At 34.8% G+C, this 26,075-nt stretch overlaps 1 protein-coding gene across 1 annotated transcript; it reads right to left on the bottom strand.

The window, feature by feature from the left end:
• Positions 1-12: 12 nt before the first annotated feature.
• On the bottom strand, positions 13-26,035 carry eRF3 (eukaryotic translation release factor 3). The gene is made up of 11 exons (XM_071588700.1): positions 25,258-26,035; positions 23,493-23,822; positions 16,163-16,309; positions 13,991-14,136; positions 13,759-13,913; positions 13,525-13,671; positions 12,575-12,749; positions 10,066-10,239; positions 6,972-7,061; positions 1,559-1,727; positions 13-1,469 (listed from the first exon to the last, which is right to left on the bottom strand). The coding sequence occupies exons 1-11, from the start codon at positions 25,451-25,453 to the stop codon at positions 1,426-1,428; spliced, it is 1,773 nt and encodes a 590-aa protein (XP_071444801.1). The 5' UTR covers positions 25,454-26,035; the 3' UTR covers positions 13-1,425.
• Between the last annotated feature and the right edge of the window lie 40 nt (positions 26,036-26,075).

The following is a 26,075-nucleotide window of genomic DNA, read 5'->3' as shown; positions in this document are numbered from 1 at the left end:
CTTTTATTTTAATCATCCTTTATTGTAATGTGAAAATCTTTCAAGAAAACACCGCATAGGGGTATCTTCTGAAGCAGCTTATAAAAAGGCAAAGAGAAACCATGTACCTGCTCGTGTACACATGGCATACTTCCTGAACAGTTGGCAGTATTGAAAATAATATATACCAACCAACGTTGCCTTCTTAAACTCAACGGTGGATACACGGTGTCGTCGAACGAATGCGTTTCTATACACACAGCATTAAAATATCCCCAGTTTCTCTTAAGATCCCGTCAACTGAAAGGTAAGTGATAAATGTCTTTGTTCATATAAAATTATCCCTCAACCTTTAAAATTAACATTATCATAAACGACAATACCCCAGACAGCTGTTGGATGGCCAAACTAACTTATATTCCATGATAATTTTTAGCCTTCCATCAGAAATTCTGAATCATGCCATGTCAATGGGGCAGATGAGAATGTGGATTCGTTTCACAGTATCACAACTAATGCATTCAACTTCAGCCAGTTGACAGCTGCTTGGTGGTTTAAACACTGTCACTTAAATGTGTGCACCATGAAACCTACCAGATAGCTTTACAAATTTCATTAGTGTCTCAGACTTCATTTGTATTTAGTGTACTGGTGAATGAATGCAATTTCAGAGGCTTGGCATTTCTTTTCATGTAGCAATGCAATTACAGTTTTTCTTGCAAATCAATTTTTAACAGCAGGCTTATGAAGCCAACTTAGAGCAGTCACTCTCGTTATTGCCATCTCTGCACATTCAGCAGCACGCTACACCAAAAGCAGTTGATTACATTAAAACCAGCAACTTTGTATGAAGCAACCAATCAAATGTGCATATAAATTGTTTGATATCTTCATGATAACTTCGTTTAAAAAATTTAGGAGGTTAAGAATGCAATTGAATTATCACGACTCAGGATAATAGCAATGTGTCCTTTACTCTCTCATTCAAGTTTTGTCATAAATTTGAAAGTAGTAGAATGACCTTTATCAAGATGCCCCCAATATATATTCCGAATTAAGCAGGGGAATGCAGGAGAGCAAAGCCCTCAACCATCCTGCTCATGAACCAACACAAGCTTCTTAATGCCCTCTTGCTTTGGTTGGTATGAGGCCCACATACACTCAAGAGTCACACAAACACTTTCACACATTTAAGATCACATTTTCGCACTTAAATTCACACAAATTTTGCTACCACCATCATCAAAGCACCGTCAACAAGCTCAAAGAACAGAGCACCTCTCCATCCTTTAACTAACCACTTCACTTTTCAGCATCCACCAACTGACATTTCAGAAATTATATAAACAAAATGGATGGTACAATAGGTGTTATGTTCGTTTCATCTCCTCTGCTGTCAGCGTCACAGGTGGAACAACTTTTGACTGAGATTTTCTTGGTAATTATTTACTCTATAACCTTCAAAACTTTGCCAATGGCTATGGTTTTTCCTGAAAAAAAAAAAATAATAAAAACCATTACAATATATTTCCATTTAAATATCAAATACTTTACTTGAATCATCATTGTTATAACTTACCTTCATCTCTGAGCGTAAACCGACCCATTTGAGGAAAGAGCTTGAATTGCTCAAGGCAAATAACTCCTGCACATTCTATCCTCATTATAGCCACCTGATCTTGCTTTACAAAGCGAGGTCTTGTTTTAGACTTTTCCCCAGTCTTTTTGTCCACCAAACATATTAAGGCCTGTGAAAATGTTCACATTAGTACCAATAGTAAGAATGAATGCTAAAAATTATAAATGAATTTTGCACATAAATTAGATACATTTTATCAACAACAGATATACATTTACTTGCCTCTCTCCTGTCCAGTGGAGGAGGGGGCAAAAACATTAACCACTCCTACAAAATTCATTTAAAATATCCTATGTCTGTTACACTATTTTCATAGCCCGCTAGTAACATTACCATAATGAACAAATAATTGTGGAGAAAGCAATTATGCTATTTCCAGACCATGGCTGTATAGGACTTGTACAGATCAATACTGTACGAATGAAATTCCAGTATTGCAACAACTAAGAACAATATGTTATGCACACCATATTGCTGAAGACTCATTCTTCGGAATGAGCTGAAGCCTATCTAACTTAAAAAAAATAATAATAACACATTTTATTTGCCCAGCTATTACACTTGATATAAGACACATGTCAGGCATTTAGGATAACTAAAAATTTCTTCACTTTCAGTAGCTATAGGTTTTGGTGACTTAGGAGGCATAATGCTCACCAAAAAGTACTTCTGCTGAAGTGCTGATTGCAATGATTTTCAATCACTCAGGGAAATATTGCAAACAAACATTAATATAATTGTCAGCTATCTCTGCTCCACGAGCCTTTACTGAAGAGCATTGCCAGAAAATACACAAACTTCACAAAGCAATCCAAGTTACCAGAAGAAAAATAGAGGAATTCTACACTTCTAGGTGCTTATTAATGGTAGACAAGTTGAGGAGTTGCAATTGGGAAATACTGACCAAGTCTAAATCTCAAAAGAATAATGAATGGCCAGTACCATTAAATAATCCAGCAAGTGCATGATTTGCCATAATTATCACAATGGATTAGTACCATCATTTCCTAAGTCATGAAATTAAATGCTAGGGGAATTGTGAAGGAAGAAGGAAAAGTGCTTTTGATTTTGATAAATCAAGGACCTTTGATTTTGATAAATCAAGGACCCCTCCCTGATATTGATAGATAGTGTAGCGAGTTGGTAAAATTAGGTGCTTTCCTTGGATATTAAGCAATAGGATTGTTATTACAAATGATAGATTAAGGAGTTTAGAATTGTTTGCAAGAGTTTGTGCTCATTAGTTTCTTAATGAATTTTCCAAATACCAGCGACTACTGAAAATATTACATAGTTTAATATTTATTAAATTATTTGTTATAATGAATTATCACAAAAAATGCAAACAAATGCTTTAGAGCATTATTGATTTGTCAACCATTGATAACTCCATTGACCTTATTCAGCTGTAGAAGCCCACTAACTTTAAAAATTTAGTGGATTTCAAAAGCCACTTATCAAATTTTATCATACAATACATATATGGAGCAATATTCTTAAATATTTTATCAAAATGAAAAAGTTATACAAGCAAATATATTTTAATTGTCAATAAAAAAATAATACTACCTTGATCAAAAATTTCCCGGAATTTATTCAGAAAATTAAAAATACAAGTTTATTCATCTAAATCTATATTGTCCCCTTCAAAGTAATCCCCATCGACTGCAACACACTTATGCCAGCGCTTGATCCAATCCTCGAAACATTTTTTATATTCGGTTTTCGGTATGTCCATCAGTGCTTCCTGCGATTTTTCCATTACTTCCTCTCGGCTGCTAAAACGCGTTCCCCGTAATGGTTTTTTAACTCGATTGAACAGAAAGAAGTCACAGGGAGCCAAATCAGGTGAATTCGGTGGCTGTTGGATGGTATTTGTTGCATTTTTCGTCAAAAAATTACGAATAATGATAGCACTGTGCGACGGTGCGTTATCATGGTGCAAAATCCACGAGTTTTCTGCCCACATTTCTGGTCTCTTTCGGCGAATTGCTTCACGCAAACGTCTCATAACGCCCAAATAATACTCTTTGTTTACTGTCTGGCCTTCTGGCAAAAATTCATGATGCACTACACCGTTGTAATCCACGAAAACCGTCAGCATTGCCTTCTTTTTTGACTGAAAACGACGTGGTTTTTTTGGTCTCGGCTCATTTGGTGAACGCCATTCACTTGCCTGATGTCTGGATTGCGTGTCGTACTCATAAACCCACGTCTCGTCTCCAGTAATGATCCTTTTGATGAATGTGGGATCGGATTCAGCCTCGCAAATCATGTCTTTTGCGACGTCAACACGGTCTCTTTTTTGCATGAAATTGAGGTCTTTTGGCACCAACTTTGCTGCTACACGACGGAAACCCAAATCATTAACCACAATGTCTTGGGCGGATCCATAGGCAATGTTCAAGTCCTCCGCTATTTCTCTGATGGTTAATTTGCGGTTATTGACCAACATTTCTTTTACTTTATCAATTTTTTCACCGACTTTCGATGTCGATGGTCTGCCACTGCGTTCATCATCTTCGATTGACTCACGACCACTTCTGAACCGCTCGTGCCACTGGTAAACGACCGTTTTTTTTAGAGAATCGTTGCCGAAACACTTTTCCAACATTTCCAACGTCCGTGCGCCACTAAATCCGTTTTTTACGCAAAATTTAATACAAGTTCGTTGTTGCAAATTTAAATCCATTTCTGAAATTGTAAAAAATCGCCAACACACACAGAGATAGATGTACTCTTGGCTACGTAACTTTTGCAAATGTCAAGTTATGACACTAAGATTTAAAGGGAATATCAACAACAGATGTACCAATTTAACAAAAAAAACAGAACTCAAATCGGAACGATGGGAGCGCCACACGGTGGTTATTCCGGGAACTTTTTGATCAAGGTAGTATACTGGAGAGATGTGGAGACCATGTCTTGTCACAACTGAGTCATAAACTAAAGCAAGCAGTTTTCTCTAAGGCTTCGTTTACTTAAATAGCATCTTGATTGAACAATTATTCTAATGTGTGAAGATGTATCAAATATATGGGATAATACAGTGCAAATAACTAAATGTGCATTCTGATTGTTTTGCTTCAAGTTGTTTCAGAATTATTACAAACTTAAGTTTTTGAGAAAATTAGAGATATTTTTTTATGGGATTATTCCATATTTAAAAGAAATCTTATTACACTTGGGGGCTTTAATGCATCATAAGGAGTCATTAGAAGTCATCAGCAGTCAAGGGCACAAGAAGAGTGGGGGAGAATACTAAATGGGGTTGTTTCAAATTCCTGGATGGTTCATATTTCACCTAATCTGGACAATCCGTTGCCTCATCTAGCCTCCAGATTAGCAATGCTTTGCCGGGATGTTGTTCAAAAATTAATATTAGCTACCAGCTATCAAGACATTTTTCTGCACCAGTCAACAACAAAATATTTTGAAACAACTTCAGTCTTCATCAGGTATTAGACAATAGGACAACATTACGTTTCCAAATAAACACAATGAAAATAAAAAATCAAGTTACCCTCTAGAACAGAATGAAAAACTTTAAACGGGGAATGACTAATTTTAAGGTGATATGATAAACACATTTTTCTTTACAACATGGGTACATGCAGCAAAACTTAAAATTCATATTTTAGAAGGGTCCAATGAATATTTTGAAAGTACATTTTCATGCAAAATACATATTGATACATAATATACACCAAAATATTAGTTCTCAGTCTGTTCTAAGAATTTTTGCAAATACATGAATGAAGCAAGCTTTTTCTGTTACTATTTAAACACAAAATTTCAAATAACTCACAAATTGTTAAAATTAATGAAAAAATATGGCCAATGTACACACAAGTGCATATTCTTCATGGCAGATAAGTGATGAGATTGTGATCATAGAGATGATATTTAACAATGTATGTATTTACATAAGTACATACAAAATATTTCAGAATTTAATGGCTAAGCGTAATGCCACCAGGATTTTCCCAAAAATATGCCCCCCTACCCTGATATGTGAACTTTACATACTGATGGGCTTAGTACTAGGTGAATTTCTGCCCTCACCTATCAAACTGTCTTTTCATTTGAAAACTGCAGTAGGTGGTTTCCTACTTGGTTTGGACAGTGATGAACAACTAAAGGTAATGCACAGATTGAATAGATCATTTTGGCTATCTATATGCCAAGATTTTCATAAAACCCTCAGTGACCCCTCTATTTGGCCAAAAGATGTGTTCATGGGTAATTTTTCTTTTTTGAAGCCACGCCTACAACCAATACCAGAAGGATAACCTGTTATTTAAAGTTCTTGCACATAAATATTCAACGCATGTGCAATAAATTACTAAACCTCAAGGCTCTAGTAAATGAGTACAAACCCCATGTGATGCGTCAACGAGCACTGGTTAAATGCAAGTGAGTTTGACACTCTTCATGCACCTGGGTATGTTATCCCTGGTGCTTTTTGCCTATCAGAACACATAACTGGTGACATTTTGTTTCTACTTTCAGAAATACCAAAAATAGATTCAGTTCACGTAAAATTAAAAATTCATGAATTTCATTTAACAATGGAATCAAAATCTTTTAGCTAAAAAAAAATGTTTTACACCAACTTTGATGCTATAGATCATGACTAAATAACTGATTAAAATGTCGCTACCAACTGTTTTCCTAATATTTTCATATATTAATGCATTGCAACATGAGTAAAAACAAATATTAGTAAGTGACAGAGGTTTTATCTACCCTTTTATACATTCTATTGGTTATAAGTAGCTCCCAACCTTTCATAATGATCCACTAAAAATACATCACACCTTCATAATGACATACATACCATACACTTCGTCTTTGATTAAAGGGAAAGAACAAAGATATCTTTCTTGCAAATTTTCATATATCCCCTAAAACTTTGCAAAAATTGAATACAAACATTTCCTGACTTTTCCATGTCATTCCTGAATTTAAGATAGTGGCAGCTCTGAAATGTCCTAGTATAGACAATTAACACCACAAACAGATAAGCTGTCATTTGATCTGGATAAATAGTTCTGGTTCAAGAGAAGTTAGAGTAGCTCAATGTTCAGATGACTAAAACCACTCAACACTACATTCCTAGTCAAAAAAATAACTATGCCCAGCCCTAGGTTATAAGCTGCAACCTAAATTTAACCAGAGTTCAAACTGACAATTTTTAGAGCAATAAATAGATTTTGCTTTGCTAAATATACACACCATTGTACAAGTATGGTCACATTAACCCAGTAGGCATCTTGATGTTAAGTTTTATGCCTAATTGTATTCAGCAATTCCACTTTCAAAAATATAGAGGAAAAGGCATATAGCTCACCTTGACAGTAACTTCTTCTGCCACACAATGGATATGCATAACAGCAGAATAACCTGCACATATGATGCTCTTGTGCTCAAGAATCACCACCTATCGAAGGAAAATATTAATTTAGCATACGATGATGCTTCAGTAGCTTAACTTACTAAAGCACTCTCCCACCAAAAATCTAGGGATCTGGTTAATTCTGGTCAAGGTGAATGCTTTTTTCACACTGAAATTTCTGCATGTCAATGCACATCAGTGGAAGATGCCATTAACGTAACTGTAGCATTATGTAGAGCTTGTATTAATTTTATTATTTTCATGCACACAGAGAAGACATTCAGGTAACAATTTAAATTCTACCCCTAAATTGAGATATTTTAACTACAATGCAAAATTCAATAAGCATGTTCAATGCTTCAGGGTAGTTATATAATCATTATTCTTTGGATGAGTATAATAAAAAAAAGTTAGTTATACTAGAAGATAAAGAGGAATCTCTTAGTAGCTTCTCACATGTCCTATGTGACACCGGGAAGAGTTTTACCGTCAGCTAACTTTTGTTCACTCATTTATACAGAACTATCATCATTACTTGTGCATTCAGACATTTTTCAATGTTAATTATGATCATGATTTCCTCCATTCAGTAGATATTATCATCATTCCATACTGTACGAGTATATTTATTAGAAAGCATTAGTGGATATTAAAGTTTGTTTGCAATGAAAGTGTTGATGTAATTCAGAAGTGATTTTGAATATACTAGAATGCAGCATTGTTCCTGCTTGTGCGAATAATTTGCCTGTGACATCATTAATATATAAGTTAGTTACTTTCACTCTACTCTGTCATGGCATTGCAATAAACGAGCTAGTGCTGAGTGCATTGACACAACAGCTGAGTTACTAGATGGTGACTGTTTTTTGGGATAGTCATAAGACTGTGTTCACTGAATAAACAAGGGTAAAACAATAACGGGAGAGTATTGTGCATCATTACTTGACAAGCTGAGAACAGAAATAACAAAAACTATACTCGATTAGAAAGAAAGTGCTTTTCATTTAGGACAACTGCCCTGCTCCCACTTCTGTAGTTGCCATAGTTTAAATTCATAAGTTGCACTTAGAATAGTTGACAACTCACCATATTTGGTCCCCAGCTACTTTTTCCCACTTTTTAACATTAAATATTTGCTTGAAGGACAGAAATTTTCATCACACGAGGAGGTTATCGCATATGTAGAAGCATATTTTGCAGAGAAAGACATAAACTTCATCGCCAATACAGTTAATTGACTTAAAAAGGAGGCTGTGTCAAAATAATAACACATTTTAAGAAATAAAAGTCTCATTCATTAGTAAGCGAGAACTTCTTTGACTACCCATGTAAATTTCTGATAGTAAGTACATAGGTACTTGAGTAGGTATTGCTTGGCAAATACATATAAATTGCACTTGGCAAGTGTTGTCGGAATCCAAGCACAAGTGGTCATGTAGAGCAGTATGTACATGTCATTTGGCATGCCACATATTATACGTGGCTTTTCTTCTGTTACACTTGCTTATTCTTTTAATGACAGCAGATACATTAAATTCATAAAAACTTACAAACAGCATTCATCAACTTTAAGACACAGATATGTGTATTTATGATGAAATAAAATTAATTTGGAATAGACCCCATCCAATGCACTGGATTAGTTATATATGGAGGTGTGTTCTCATATTTTGGCATAAAAGGTTTTTACTCCCCATTTGCAATAAATGGTGACAAGTTTGGTTTAATGTAAACAAAAATTAAAATCATGAGGCCTTAATTCATATCATTCATTTCCGTGATACATACAATTCCTTCATTGTCCTGTTGTTTTACAGAAGTATTTTTATGGAAATGAGGACTCAATAACAAAGTCAAATTCTTAGCCCATTACTTATTATTTCAATGGTGAAAACCAGTGTTAAGGACAAGGTCTCTAACAATGCAAAATAGAAATCTGTTAAGTTATAGCTATTATATGCAATTTATATATAATTTTATGTTATTTATTTATTTGTAAGATGTTAGGCAAGTATATTTGTGGAGACAAACAAGTAATGAATATTCAGCTATAATTGGACAGCATCAGGAAAAATCACATGCATGTGGTCAAATTTTGTGATTACAGAGATGGTTTTATTTGAATGTATTTTATGAAACTGAGAAAGCAACTTAGGAAGTATTTAACAATGAATAACCATCAACTCTCCCCTGATAGTTATTTTAATGATGACATAGTCATTTAATTAAAACACACTAGTTGAAACAGATATGATATGGGTGGTCTTGACAAAGATTGGATTCTTAACAATAGTCATAGCACGTTGAAGTTCCAATTAGAGCATTATAAAAAAATGCTTTAATTTTGTTTAGCACATTAGTGACTTTTGTATGTTTCAAAGCTTAGTTACATGCTAAAACCTGAATACTTCCAAAAATAGTCTCAATTGTATAAGAAGACACTGATGTGAAGGTTGTTTTATTTTGCATTCATCAGTAATAGTAGCGAATTCTACAAAAACTAGTAGTAGTAGTTTTGAGGGGAGGCGACCGACAGCTGAGGTCATTTGCGCCATAGGGGATGGATAGGAAAGGATGAAGGGTGGAGAGAAACCCGGCGTCGGCATTAGCCTACTCTTTACGAAAGGCGCCAAGGGGTCCGCAGCTTAACGTCCCATCCGACGGACAGCGTACTCACTCAAAGTGCCCTCCACAAAGCACCTCAAGTAAAACTATATAGGTGATATTTTTTGCAAGAGAATTTAAAATGGGTTCCATTTTCCAGCTCTTTGGTAAAGCCAAAGGAGGGTTTTTTGATAAAATGAAGTGAGAAAGCCTTTACCACATCCTTAAACAAAAAGTGGTTGATGATCAGATTAAAAGAAGAAAAATATAATTAGACAGATATACAAGCATCCACATAGATGAAGTGAGAATCAATATGGATCCCACTGATATTAATGTATTCCTGTTAAAATATCTTGGCAGGAATAAAAGTATTAAATGAAATGTTACACATTGCTAAAATTTGATTCATGAAGAGCGTTGAACATCAACATGTATAACTTACCTGAGCATCAAACACCTTCCCTGTCTTGGAAGGGTTATTGGCATCACAAAGTACAAAACCAGGGGAGACATCTTCTTCCTCAATACCTTTCAGTTTGATCTTAACATTCTCTCCAGACCCAACAGTTGTGACTTCTTCATCGTCAGACCATAACTGGTCAACAACAACAGGTGTCTATTGGAAAAGAATACCATAAACGTACAAACAATTAGAAAATAGTGATACAGGTCAATAAAATAATAGGATTAATGAAACTGCACAATATCCTTTGAGAGTTTTTTAGGGTATCAAGGAACACAAAGGTCAAAATGGACTTCGTGCATCAGCTCTACTGGAATATGACTTAAATGTGAAAGAAAATGTTCCTAAAATTTTCTTCAGTAAATTTTGTCTAGATCCCTCTTCATTTACATTCATGTAACTAGCTATTTTATAACTTAAGTGCTATGATATACAATCTTACTGGGTGCATTTCAAACATTCCACAAGAAATATATACTTTTTCAAAGAAATTTTGTTTTTTAAGTTCTTTGGTACAAATTTCAACTCCTATTTGTCAACATTGTTTCTTCCTCGCTCTTTATCCTATATCATTTTAAAATTCATCTTAATGGTTGTTTATACTCAAATGTGAAATTCTAAATAACAACTGTACATATGCCTTGGAATTTTATTCAAATTGTGACTTACTTTGCAATAAATATAAACAGCATCATTACAGAGCCCATCACTAACCTACTGGTCTGATAAAGCATGTTTGATACTTTTTCCAAGGAATAACAACAGAATCAAGGTTTCAACAAAGATTTTGACATTATATGGTACCTGATAGAGAATAATATCATAGAAAAAACTTTGACTAGGGAAAAACCGGGCATAGTGAAATTTTTTCACCATCAAACTCTCAAATGGGAAACTTTTGGAGAAGTCGGAGGTTTGAGAATACAGATAGATAGTCGTCTTTATTTTGGGGCTAGAAAGTAGTCTTTTCTACCACCTAACCCTTAAAATATAAAGGTACATGCGTAGAATGGGGTTAGAAACTTTAGAATAGGTTACATAAAATGACTAGAAGGAGACTTTTAGAGCAGCACCTATAGGACCATTCAACCAGGCTCCATGAATGGAAATGCTTTAATGCCTATAATATTATGGAAAGAGGGTGCAATCAGAGCGAAGAGCTTTCTGCAATACAAGTTAAGGATCAAAGTTGACAAGTTGGCAGGGTAACCCATAGATATATCAGTGGTACAAGTTTACATGCCAATAACTGACTACAATAATGTTAAGGTGAAGGAGATGTATGAAAACATTGCAGAAATAATAAAAACATGCAAAAGGAGAAGAAAGCCAATTAAACTTGGAGACTGGATGTAACCATTGGAATAGGTAAGATGTTCCAGGATAGCAAAATGAAAGAGAAAGACTTATGGAATTCCCTGAACAATACAAATTACTGTGGAAAGATGCCAGGAGATATGAAAAGATATTGAGTTAACTTCAGACTTGTAGTACAGATATTTTGGAATCAAATAAAAGATTGCAAAAGCCTACAATGGGATGACATGAACGATGACCACAAATTAGGGTTTATGAAGAGCATCTGAAATCAAGAAGTTTCAAAAAATAATCTAACAAGCTTTGCTGGTATATTTCCATTTCAGTGGATGAAGCAGCCTATTTGATTTTATATTTCTCACATTGTACCGTGAGATACCATTGATAGATATTTTTTTATTTCTGCATGAATGCTTTTATTGGCAAACCATTAAAATCTCATATTTTACTTCTTGCCTTTTTATAAATTGCTATTAAATAACTTCTTTAATTTGTTTTCTTTCTATTTTATTTTTTATTTATATTTCTATTTTATTTCTATACATATATTTTTTTATTATTCTTGACAAAGTTACCAAAAGAAAAAATATTGAAAATAAAGCAAAAGCAGGAAGTTCTGCAAGAAGTACACGTACATAAGCAACTTTCCAGGAAGTTGAACTTACACATTATGAATTGGAGCACAAAAGATTAGAATAACCCCAAACAACTGGGAAAACTGCTTTTAAAACACCCTTTAAACAGTGATAGACTTGTAACAATGAGGACGATGAAAAAGTAATCTAGCTTTGTTCTCTCCTAGGGGTATGCCCTTGATGGGCAATGCACACTGTCAACTGAACTAGTGGTATCAAAGGTTTATTAAAAAAAAAAATATTTAATTTCTAAAGGAGAAATTGTGCTTTAACTTTTTCAGTGTGTGGAATTACATCACTTAAATATATCACTCCGTGTATAAACCAATTGTTGTTGTTCATATATCTTTAATTTTGATTCCACGAGATTTTCAGAAAATAAAAATACAGTTATCAAAATAATTTTTCCACTGGACTTAATTTTTACAAAAACCATGATTTTACATATTTTTTGCTAGTCTCCAAAATTTTAATGAGGTTTTACTGTACATAAAAATGAAAGCATCCCATTTTCAAAAAAGGCATTCCTAACTTACCCTGTTTGGCATTAGAAGCAAAGATTGTCCCTTTTTTGCTTCTCCACTTTCAACCTTTCCCAGAACAACTGTTCCCATGTCTTTATACTTGTCCACCACAGGCATAATGAAAGGACCTTCTACATTACGGTTCATTGGAGGTAGATTATCTATAAAAGGAATAAAGGCTTCTCCTCTGAAAAAAAATACAAGTTATGAGATTAAACTGAAAACCTTAAAAAGAAGACATGCCTGATAACTTTAGGTTTTCACATTTTATCAATTAAACACAGGTTAAAAAATGTACTTGATTAACTAAATGAGCAATTGGGCTACAAAAACATCCATATTTTATAAGCTTATATTAAAAAAAATGGCATTCTCTGTACCATGTGTTTGTAATAAATCCTTATTTTTACACAAGGGATTAAAGAGGTGCAAACGAAATAGTTTGTCTGGATACAGAGTGGACTGTCATTACAATGCTCCTTCAGGTCCCAGTTCCTATTGTTGTTAATAATTATGCATAGCAGATTTTGATTAACTATTTTGTATGCTCAACAAAAGACCATTATTAAAATTTGTTAATTCATTTCTAGACAATCCAGAGGCAAAATATCAAAACACCATGCAAAATTGTACTTCCTGGCACAGGGCTATAAACATCAAAATTACCTCAAATCAAATTATTATTTTATACTAAATTTATGCTATTAAATAACTTCTTTTCGCTAGGTCTTATGCTCAACTTTCAATTTGTTAGATTGCACAAAAGGTTCAAACAGAGTGGTTTCCTCCATCAGGAGTGGGAATCTGTACATGAGCCTTATGTGATAGACAGTGATCCTTGCTAGCTTAGCTCAATTATTCTCTACTTTTTAGAGACTTGCATAGTCTGGGAGGCCAGTGAGCATGGTTATTATTTGACTATTAGGATATGCAGACATAATATTGTGAATAATGATGCTTACCTGTACCACGGGCAAAGGTCTTCATCCAATGTGTCCTTCAATCCAAGACCAGTTAAACCAGAACATGGCATGAAATAAAGATCTTTCTGCGGGTTGAAGCCAAGTTTCCTCAAGTATGGCATTAACTTATCACGGCATTCATTATACCTTAAATTTAAAAAAAATTAACATCTTCCTTTCAACTATATATATATATCTATATATAAACAAAAAAGAAAATTAAATGATCAATACCTTTCTTCTGACCACTCAACGGTAGGGTCATCCATTTTATTAATTAGAACAACTAAATGCCTTACTCCTGCTGTTTTTGCTAACATAGCATGCTCCCGTGTCTGGCCACCTTTCTCAAATCCAGTTTCAAATTCTCCCTTACGAGCAGATATAACCTAGAGGCAAACATAAAACTTAAATGGTAATATTTTATTAGAGCATACACCAAGGACATAAAATAAATAATACTTACCAGAACAGCTAAATCCGCTTGAGCAGCACCACCTATCATGTTTGGAACAAAACTTTTGTGGCCAGGCGCATCCAATATGGTAAAATGTTTACGTTCGGTTTCAAAATAGGCCCTCCCAACCTCAACTGTTTTTCCCTTTTCTCTCTCTAAAATAAATAAAAGTCAAAATATAGACCAAAACTCAAAATAAGTTAAAAACACCACATATACTTCATGAGAGGGCATGTTAGCCTTGTAGAAAGAGGGTGGAACTAGTTACCAGAGGGCTATCAGTTTGATTTCCTGCTGATTTGGACACAGCTTTTTGCTCTAAGTTCAATAAACCTTTCATATGATAGCCATTTCATTAGGTGTAAACTTACATTTTTATTGACAACTTAATGTACACTATTTTGATAAGTTACAGTAGAGAACTAAAAGTTATAGTAGAGTGTCAAAGGTGGGTTACATGAGGCTAAATACGTAGCAATAATCAATTTATGTCCATTCCAAACCTACCTTAAATGGTAGGTAAATTACGATTGATAATGACTGTTAGCTTAACGTGTAATGCATGTGTAGCGCAAGTTAGTTTGATTGAATTTATTCCAGTATTTCATCCATGGCTATCATTGCAAGTTGGCCCACGCTCAGTTTGCCTGAGGCAACAATGCATGCAAAATTTGATGCTGAATTGAAATCTACTTTCATATGAACAAGTGACTGAGGCCTATACAATGCTTCAGGAGGTTTATTGAGTTTCTTCTTCCCTACACAGTTAGAAGATGATGATAAATGTTTAAAGAGGTTAGGTAATTTCAAATAAATGTGGACCGAGAGCTTCAGTCACTCTCTTATGGAAGTGAACATTATCACTTATGCAGCCATTGGGAGAGAAGAACATGTAGTAACATTAAGAGCACCCACCGTAAGCAATACTGAATATTTCAATGGCACCACAATGGTGAGAGCACTATTTTATAGGGATTTATGTGATTAACAAGGCTTAACACATGGATTATTTAGATTTTATGATACCAAGGAATAATAAAAAGAGGCACTTAATACCTCCTAGTTTCTATCTGGTTTCATTTAAATCTCTAGCAAGTTGCAAAAATCCATTCATATGTAAATGACATATATATTGTTTCCTTAAATATATAACGAAAAGTATCTAGATTTTGATGGCCAACCCTATGTGTGCTTTTCCTCTGATCCAAGTACGTCAGCCATCAGAATTTTTTAAATAACTTAACTCTAACCTGGACAGCTTAAATAACAGGGGAAGAAATAGTTAGTGGGAGAAATGCACAAACAACAATCTGGAGGGGAAATAGCAAAGGAAACTGGAGATTAAGCCAGACTGATTTTTTCTCCTTCACCTGAGAAAGCAAGCTTGTTTACATTAACTTATGCCCTAAAGAAAAGCACTCATTATGCAGCATTCTAAAACATATTCAGTCACTGCACATAATGTCTAATACCCATATACAACTAAAATTTAATGCCCTTCCTTGAACTTGTGCGTAATCATTAATGTTACAGTAATGAGAAGAAACTATACTTAGCTCTTGCAATAATCACTCACTTCAGCTGATTCACTTGTTTTAAGTACATTATTCAGCTGCTTTTCTCATCAAACAAAACCAACTGAAAAAACCAGATTCTACAATATTCAGAGTTTTAATCTGAATCTTTTACATGTCTTGGCAGTGCCATGATTAGACTGAAAAACTCCCACAAAAAGATATGAAAATAACATACTCCAGTATTTAACAAATAGGGAAATATCTAAATGAAAACTGCACACTTGGCAAAGAAATATCGAAATATCGATTCAGTTTGACTCTATTCAGGTTGGGGCACACCCCTTGAGTGTGGAAAAAAGCTTCCACGCCTTGGGTGTGTGCACACATTAGCTCTCCCTTGAACTCTTTCAGGTTAAAAGAAAGCTCAAAGAACCCTAAGCTTGGGGAAACTTGGATAATCCAAATTTGTGATGCACCACTGGTGACAAAAATTATGCAGTCTGAGAATGTTTAGAGGAAAGAACTCAGTCCTTATAATCACAAAATACGTAAGGCATTATGGCAATCAAAGGATTTTCCAAATATTACCACATTTGAGGAAAAACTAGATTGAAAATAAGGTGGCTTAAAGGGGAAATGTTACAAGGGGATGCGATATACTTGCCTTCCAAATTAGTATCCAAGGCCCAAGATAAATACCATGTTTCTCTATTCTTCTCTTTTGCTTCCCTTTCATATTTCTCCAAAGTTCTTTTGTCAACCATGCCGGTCAGATACATTATTTGGCCTCCAATTGTCGACTTGCCGGCATCTGCAAATGAAGAAATAAAAATAAATTAGTCAATTCTTGTACAAAAATTATTTAACCTGTTATCTTAAATTCCTATCTATGGATATCTCCAGCACTTCTTAAGTTTTATGATTAATACATACATCATACATGATTAAAATAAGCATTCTTCAATGAAGGTTAATCCTTACATTTTTAATATTCAATTATATTCCACATTCAGCTGCATAATACTGAGTGGCTACTTATATATCTAGATTCCAATGTTCCTTATAAACATGCTCTTTTTTTCTAATTGTTCCCTCCAAAGCCGCTGGCTTATGATTATTATTGAAATGATGAATCCTGAAATCAACATGCGAAATTGAATACCATTCCATTTTACCTCTAACACAGTGAAACTGCAAAAACATGCAGAGCTCATTGAATCCATAGCATTTAGGATGGTGTGGTGGCTACTGTACTGGCTTCCCATCTTTAAAGTCTGGATATGAATTGTGATGACAAGATTTTTCTCTAGATATCCCGATATCTACTGGGGGTGTCACATGGAGAGCCCTTCAAGTGGAGTATGACACCTGTTGGATGGGATGTTAAATTGTGGACCCCTTGGCATCATTCATTAAGAGTAGGCCAATGATGATTTTGAGTTTCTCTCCAATCCTCCTGAACATCATAACTCGAAATAATAATAACTGATTACCCACCTATCCCCAGTTGTGGAAATGACCTTAGCTATATATCAACTCCAATAATATCTACTATCACTACTAATTGAATAATCTATTCCATGGAAACCTCTAAACGAACATATAGAATGCTACTAAATAATAACATTTGAAAAAAACTCATATTTTGGTGTTTCCTTAAGGTACATATTAAAAAATAGAACTTCGTTAATAGATAAATGATGTTGACAAGTACTCTAATAAAATCATATTCATGCAGTTAAGATCATGGAAACATAAATGACTAAGGAGTTTAACCAAACATTAAAATGTTACACAAACACACACAATTTCAAATGCATAAATGCATTTAACAAGATATAAGTGAAAAGAATTTCCCATGGTGGAATCATTGTTTTTACTGAAGACAAAGAGTGAATAATGTGTCTTAAAAAATTTGCTACAGCATGACTCAATATAATGATGAATACAATAAATCACTTTACCAATACCTGACACACTGGAGTAGTACAACTTATCAAATCACTACACCTTGCAATAGGCATGTTTATAAAATAGAAAATGCTATGATACATCTTTTTCAAAGTATATCACCCAAGGAAGGATGCTGAATTTCTTTACGGTGTGTGTATGAGTACTAGCATGGAATTGGTTAGTAATTACATACACATTCGATATTCAAGAAAAACTTAAAATATAGCATGACATTATAAGTTTATACTCCTTATTACAGGTGAAGTCATAATTGCAATCCAAGTCCAGATAAAAAATTATCATAAATTCTGATTTATTATTTTTATCATGTCTTACGGGTATTTATATAATTTTATTTAATTCCACTTCTTAGACATTGAAAAATTTCATATCAAGAGCATTACAAAAAAAGGAAAGAATACAGATGAAAACAATACAAAAAGTTTCTAATAGGTGAAATACCAAATGATACATATTACAAAATTCATTAAAAAATAATTTTTGCCCATAGGAAAAAATAAGGTTACACACACACACAGTAGGGCATGATGAGCCTAAGGCTGATCCAGAAATGTCAAGTAAGGTTAAACTCCCAATTTTTATCTTGAATGAAAATTTTGAAGCCCTCGATCAAGAGTAACCTTACCAATAGCATAATCCATGATATCCATCACAAATACTTCATCAACAATTACCCAAGCTCATAATATAAGCAGACTAGCAGATGTAAGTAGCTGATTAATATATTGGATAAGTTCTAAAATGTATCATTTGAAGTGGTTCTCATGGAGCTGATCACTTCCAGAACACAATTCGCATGCTTCATTTTAATTTCTTTAATGCTTTAATTTCTGCATGAATTTAACCAATGACAAATGATTAAACGAATTTGAAATAATCATGAAAAGATTGCTAATCATATTATGAAGTAACCTATGAAGTTAAAATGATAAAAAATACCACTTCGGAACTCCATTTAAGACCATCAAAATCACAAAATATGTACCATGGGGCTAAATTTAATATGACAATGAATATGACATTTTGGAAGGTCATTTCAGAGAAAAAACTTTTGATTCGCGCAAATAGTTAGAGAAAATCCCAGACGTTTGATATTCAGGAATTAATGTAGTATGACATTGCCAAATTTTTTTACATACGAGGGTAGTTTGGAAGGTTCTTGGAATGACCACCAATTGTCAGCTCTAGTGCAACGAGTTTCCTAACAACATGTCATCCTTCGAGTAAAAATGTAACACCTCAGTGCTCTGGGAAGAGATGTGAGGTGGCACCAAGAGGTTCACAGCTTAACATCCCATCCAACGCATGGCATACTCACTCTAAGTGCCCTCAAGTAGGGATCAAGATACCACTGAAAAATATTAGACCCGCCGGGATTTGAACACGGGTCCTTTGAGTGGGAAGCCAGTATGATAGCCACCGCACCATCTCGATCGCTCTGCTGATTATCTTTCCACTGGTAAAACAATTACTGGACAATATTAACTAATGCTAACCTCCTGGACCAACCACAGCAAAAGATACATATAAAAAGGCCAAATTGGCAAGGAAGAGTCATCTTTTATCAAGACAATGCAAGCCCACCCACAAGTGATATTGCCATGGCAAAAATAGGTGAACGAAGATACAAATTGTTGCCACACCCGCCTTAATTGGCTGCATCAGATTTCCATCCCTTCCTCAAGCTCAAAATTTTCCTAGATGGATGGAGATTTTCTTCAAACAAAGAACTAACAGCTGAAGTAGATGGATATTTTGTAGGCCTGAAGGAATCTAATTTTGTAGATGGGATCAAGACATTTGAACATCACTGGACTAAGTGAATTAATGTACAGGGAGATTACATTGAAAAATAAAAAAAGTTTCAGAGAGCTAAGGCGTTTCTTTCTTTCCCATTCTGAGAAATTTTCAGATTACCCTCGCAGATATGCCTTCCAGCAACATTAGCCCTTTTAAAATACTAGGGAAGGAACATAAATGCTATTAAAATATAAGAGAGGCAGTGAGATACTTGTAGTTTCAGAGGGTAAAACTTCCAGGCTCATCCTCATACTGAAAATTGTGACTTGAACATTGAGTTGACTCCAATGTGGAAAAATAAGGTGAATCAGAGCTTAGTTAATCTTCCACAATTGAAGTCAATCAAAAAGCCTGCGATAAGTTCTCCCTGGACTTCGCCATAGAGAATAGTTCAGAGATTACCTCAGATGCAAAGAATCTACATCTTCCCATTGCAAAATATCACCCCTTTTGAAGAATAAAACCTTAAGGGCTACAGAATCAGTAAGACAATAGTTGAAATGATACAATCAGAAATAGTGATCCACACGATCATTGTTAATCATCATTTCTTTACAATTGATAAGAGTTAAAGAGTGAACTTCAGGCATTAAAATCCACTTTTGGTTTGTAAAAATGTTTCAGTTATTAACATGGTGGAATTTAGTTTGAATTTATGATCATACAGAGTAAGTACATAGTTGGACACGACATTGATGTACAGCAGGCAGCTAGTTCAAGTCTTTAAAATAATATAAGCTGCATTTGCATAGTGGAAATTTGTCTTATAATCAGGGCAATAGGGCATTCACTGTATTTCCTTGGGGTTCTTGAGCAAAAGGCCTTTTAAAATGGAGAGTTCATTGTCTAAAAACTTAAATGACTGGAACAAGAAAGGTATTAACCGTATGCCTTCCGGTGGTATTTTTTTTATATACTTATACTACATCAGCAAAGCAATGAACTATCATCATGCCACTAACCTCAGCATTGCGATCATGTTCTTAGAGCCATTGATATAAAAATATGCAATGCAAAAACAAAAAACAAAGATGCCCAGTTGTTTCTTCTTGGCTGACATAAGGATGTCTTCCTATGATGGTCCTTCACATAGTATAGCAATATGACTCACAGAACCATTATTTTTATAAATTGTTATAACCACATACCACGTGGTTGTCTTGAGCGTATACGCCTTGTACATTTTAGTGTGGTCCTAATTCCTGTGATTAGTTGATAATAAGAACTCACCTAATGCTTTTAAGCATTGTACATCTACCTCAGACCAGTAATTCTCATTTTTTTAATTCAAAGGAATGAAAAAATTGGACTTAGAAATCTCAATTCTCTAGAATTTTTTACCCCAAAAGAAAAGTGAGCAATTAACATTATGATTCGTTTTACTTGTTTACATCTATTTTTTGCAAAAAAAAGTAGTAGTAATTATTTGGGAAGGTGACCAACAGCTAAGGTCATTTGTGCCATTTGAGATAGATGGGTAATTTGGTAAAGGTACAATGCTCAGAGAATGAAGGAAAATTGGAGAAAAAACCATCATCACCATTAACTTACTCATTAATAGCCACCAGGGGTTAACAACTTAACCATCCAATGGACACCATACTACCCATGAATGCTCTCCAGAAAGCAATTTAATTAGGGATCATAATACAAATGAAAAATTCTGCCACCTCTGAGACTGAAACCCAAGCCCTTTAAGTGGGAAGCCATTACATTAGCCACCACACCATCCTGATCCCCACAAAAAGCGTTCAAAGTACTACTGATTCAAACATGCAATTAACACTCCCATTATTGCTTTAGAAAAACATTTAGTTTTGTATAAGTACATGAAACTTCAAGGCAAAAATAATTATCAGAAGCCTGTGATAGATTTAGCAAATGCATCAATATATTACAGAAAGATATTTATTCATAATTCAAGCCTTGACAATGTTTATAGTTTCATTTGTTTAGTACCATTTTCATTGGCTTGAACGTAATCGTTTTTCATATGCGGCTCCTGAAAGTTGACTACTGCAATTTCCCCTTATTGTTAAGCCCTTGGCAAAGTATTATCTTATTTTACGTCATTAAAGTTTAGCTTAATGAATTTATGCCATGTACAGAGTGCAGCACTTATCTCCAGACAAATTTCAATTTGAATGTCTCGCCATATCGTAGTTCCACTGGAGGTTGCAATTCACGTTCTTCAAAGCTATGGGCACCTAGTAAACAGTCATAACCTCAAAATGGTCAAGATGTTACATACAAGTTCAGAGTACAATCGAAAAGCAGCTATTATCACTACAGCACTAAGTATTCACGTGGCTCGTTCGCCCAGTGAATTAGTTTGATTCTTCGGGTACCCCAGATCAATTGTTTACGATATTGTGGCTAAGTATAATGCTTTGGAGTAGCCCGGGGAAGGTTTCACTAACTTGGCGAGGAACCCTCATTTGAGGAAATGCTCAGGCTCTGATTTCAGAGGAGTTTTGCAAATTGAAGAATGTCTGAAACCGTGGATGGTAACTGTGGCCTCGGGGAGACAATGTCTTTCTACATGATGGTGCACCAGCTCATACAAGTAATTTAGTCCAAAACTGGCTCAGATAAAATTGACATGTTCTGGCCCCAGAATATCCCGGACTTGAGCCCTCCCCACTATTATGTTTGCAGCATAGCTGAAAGAGTTACCAATAAGACGAGGCACCCTAATGTCACATCTCTATGCACTGCTATCATAGCAGCATTTGCGAATATGGACGGCAATGTTTTAAAGAGTGTGTGGCATTGATTCAGGACAAGATAGGAGGCGGTCATTGCAGCTGAAGGGGATTACATTGAGTAATGTTACTCATGACAGATACCACTACTTGTATGTTAAAGGATTTTCATTTTCATTTGTATTTTTTTAAATACATTTGCTTTTAAACAAAAGTTTCATTTGTCCGGATTTAACTGCTGTACCCTGTATTAGCACATTCATGAAGTTTTAAGAATTTGCTCTAGGCTGCTCTAAGACATAAGTGGATGGCACAACACACTTTCTAAATCCACAGTTTTATCATTTTGAATCAAACAGTAGTGACTAACTACTACATGTGCCAAATTATGGCATCACAACAGCTTTAAATTATTTTATATTTTACAAGGGCAAATCCAAATGACAAAAGGACTCTGATGTCCAAAGTTGTTTGAACCCATGTAGCTAAATGCCAATTGCTTAACTTATAATACTTCCATGGTGCTGCTCATGTTACCATAAAAATAGTAACAAATCATTAAATAATAGCTTGCACTACCAAAGAATTATTGGAAATTAAGCTCCAAAAATTGGTCAATAATTATATTACCTGATACCCTTCCTCTTTTAACTTTTCCAACCTTCAGAGAAACTCATTTGAGGTTTTTCTCTCTTTGTAACTTTCATCATGTATCAAATTTCGAAATTTCATTTGAAAATATTTATCATTATTGGCCTTAAATGACAACATTATAATAAGATAAAAGTAATAATCAACATAAAATATAATGGAGCAACAGTACAAAATCTTTGAATGCCACACCCTCGCAATATTCAAGTTACATAGCATTTCAGGCCCAATTGCAGCTTAAGTAAAAATACTTACTATGATTTGAACCTCAAACAGCTCAATTATTTGCCAAACAAATGTCCATCATAAGAAGAATTGCTAACCAAAAACATCTAATACATAGCAAAAAAAGAATTGTGCTGTGAAAAGTCTCAAAGAGGAGAAAGGACGACCAGGACTCATGAGTAAGAATGTAAAGAAAAGATTGATGGAGAAGTTTTCCACAGTTTCAAATCTAGGGCTTGAAGGAAAGAGGAAGAACATGGATTAGAGGCTTTTCAGTTAACAAAAAGAATAGCATATGATGAAAGATAAGCTGTTTGGGGAGTAAAATGAATATAGGAGACATTGGGAAGTGTCATGATAGAGGGAAGAATTCCTATTAGCAACATAAGAGGGAGAGAGGATACAACCAGCAAGAAAGAAAGTAGAAAGTATGTGGACCTGGAAACCAACTACAAATTTAAGGTTGGTGCTGTTGTAAGGAAATTATTATCATCCATCCAAAAACTAGAGAGAGAACAAAATTCTTATTTCTTAATATAAAAAATGAATTTAACAATGTTGTTAATGAACCAAAAACAATGGATAACAAGAAAATTCTATCATGAATTACTTTATAGTGAGCACTCTCCATATACTTACCAACATGACCAATAAATACAACATTAACATGCTCCTTCTTGCTCTTGGTTTCTTCAGCTTTTGGCGGCCGCTTCTTAGGTTTCACCACAGCTTCCTCACCATCACCATCAGCGGCATCTAACACGGCAGACAATGAAGCTCCATCCTCTCCATCAGGTGTCCCTGCCCCATCAGCATCGTCATCATCACCCCTCTCCACTCCACCATCTTCCCCATCGGCCTCCTCTTCCCAGCTGTCAGCTGGGGGTGGTGGTTGTGGGGGAGGGTCCCCTGCTCCCTCTCCGTCTACTCCCCCTGGAGGCTCCTCAGGATCCATTTTTCGAGGGGGATCTACTCATGCATTGGAAAATTCCTAGGCTGTATTACCAAAAGCACTAAACAAATTGCTTAATGAAGCGAAAGATGACCTTACTATATAACAAAGGAATTTTCTCAGTATCATCACCATTAATAAATGTGCACACCCAAACTTTGAATTCCACTCTAAGCTATTACTAATCATATCAGATATCAACTGACATTGTCATGACAAAAGCTCTCAAAAGACAGCAACACTTATTCATTAAAAATGGGGGAGAACTCCCAAGTCAGTTCATTCCTACATCAAACAAAGCAATTTGTGGTGTGCAGTTAATTGGTTCATAAACCTTTTATTTCAAATATAGAAAATACCTATCAGTCCAGTGTACATACATGAATTAAAATAACTTAATGAAATTATTTATAAGAAAGAACACTATGCTGACACTAATTTTCCAAAAACTTCATCAGTATATAACATTCAAGTGCTGCAATATGCGATACTCAAACAATTTCAATCAAGGATCGTAAAGCCAAAAATTAAGCTAATTACATTCAATAACAAACCTCGCTACACTGACGACTCTTGCAAATATAACACATAAACGCATGCACCAACCTTGAAAAGAGAACCATCTGGGAGCCAAAAAAACACATTGAAATACACATCAATTGCTCGAAAAAATTAAAACAAAATAGACTAATGAAATCCATCATACTCACTCTAAGAAAAACATATAAGCAGCCAGAGCAACTAGAATGTTTGAATTTCAATAAAGGCCGGACCACAAAAATAAAAAGTGCAGTAATAAAAACAGAATAAATAAATTAAAACCATTAGAAAGCTTAGGAGTACGCCAGTCCGTGTAAAGTCAGATTCAAACCATTTTACTGAAAACTGCCGATTATTTTCATTGGCTTGTTTCCGAACAGTCATCATTAGCAGAGGTATCCCACCCAGCATGGAAATATCAGTTAATACTTAGAAAATCTACTCTTGGCGTAACATCTCTTAAAATAAGACTTTCATGTCAGTTCAACCAAATATATCACATACCTCTGAAAAATTGATTGCAGCGCACCGAACAAAGAAAAACGCTGAACTTTGAATAACTTTCAATGGCAATTGGGAAAACTAATGATGAAAAGAAATACAACAGACAAGATCCTGTGCACCGGATGTAATAGCACACAAGGGTAATTAATGCTAACATATTGAATTTTAAAACAAAATTACTTCACATACAAAAAAGAAAATATACTCCAAGGTGAAAAAAGCACTACATCCATTCAAAAAATTAATGCACATAGAGATGCCTACTATCTTCTATGCCCAATTGAGACATACGTGTCATCAACTCACAACCTACAATCAACACGTTCAAGACAGTTGCTTAACTACCACATCTAGGCGACTTCTATACTGGAAGGCATATTTAGCTATGAAACCCTCATCAAAGCTTACCATTTATGACAGAAACCTGATTGTCAGCAGATGCAGGGGAATCCAAAGTCGGGACACTTAGCAAGTACGAAGGCACAAATTCGGCTGCGTTAACATTCAACGTGGAAAATTTTGCCGACAGATCATTGGATTCAGCGGGATCAGGCACTACGTCAGCCTGTTGTTCCCAAGAATCTGGAGCTCCATTATTCGACATCTTAATTTGGCTTGAATATTGTCTGGGAGTAATTTATAGCAAAATAGAATTCCCAATTCGATCTCCTGAAAGATCCGCGTGTGTACCCCTCTTGAACCGGAAGATAATGGCAGTACAAGTTTCTGTCTAGATAACTGTTTTTTAAAAACACCTACTATTGCAAGTAAATCAATGATAAAATTTTATTTTGAAATTTAAAACACAAAATTTGGCAAAATTTCCGTCAATCATATAAATTTTGCATTACTGGAACACGGAAATACGCGTTACCGATTTCGCAGTTCCACTGTCATGGTTAATGCAATTTTATTCTTCGTAAATTTTTGAGCCTTTCAACCAATTACTTTCGAAAGTGGCTATTTTTTTATCACCTTGGGGGTATTCATTATAATTTACATGCATTAAAAGTTACCAATCTGTAAGTGCCAAAGCGGAAAAATACATTTTTGTAAAGTTATACAACAGCTGTGATTGAAGCGCAATGTCAGCCCCCATGTGAACGGCGTGGAGCTAAGCTGATCGTTACTTAACTAAATTAAACCTTTGAGCTGGCATGAAACATCGTATATTTCTAATTTCAATGAATTCATTTATAAAATAGTAATTTTAAGTCGATTACCTT

The sequence above is a fragment of the Hetaerina americana genome, unplaced genomic scaffold, assembly GCF_022747635.1.
Source record: "Hetaerina americana unplaced genomic scaffold, ioHetAmer1.1.p SCAF_3, whole genome shotgun sequence".
Classification (NCBI taxonomy): Eukaryota; Metazoa; Arthropoda; class Insecta; order Odonata; family Calopterygidae; genus Hetaerina; species Hetaerina americana.
The sequence above is the reverse complement of the archived record's forward strand: the minus strand, read 5'-3'. Positions and strand labels throughout refer to the sequence as shown.

Excerpts from the sequence above, each read along its gene's own strand:
- eRF3 (XM_071588700.1), bottom strand. The coding sequence starts at position 25,453 with ATGTCGAATAATGGAGCTCCAGATTCTTGGGAACAACAGGCTGACGTA. Across the intron at positions 12,750-13,524 it reads GACCTTTGCCCGTGGTACAG|AGGAGAAGCCTTTATTCCTT; the intron begins GTAAGCATCATT and ends ATTTTTTTTCAG. Across the intron at positions 1,470-1,558 it reads GTTTACGCTCAGAGATGAAG|GAAAAACCATAGCCATTGGC; the intron begins GTAAGTTATAAC and ends TTTTTTTTTCAG.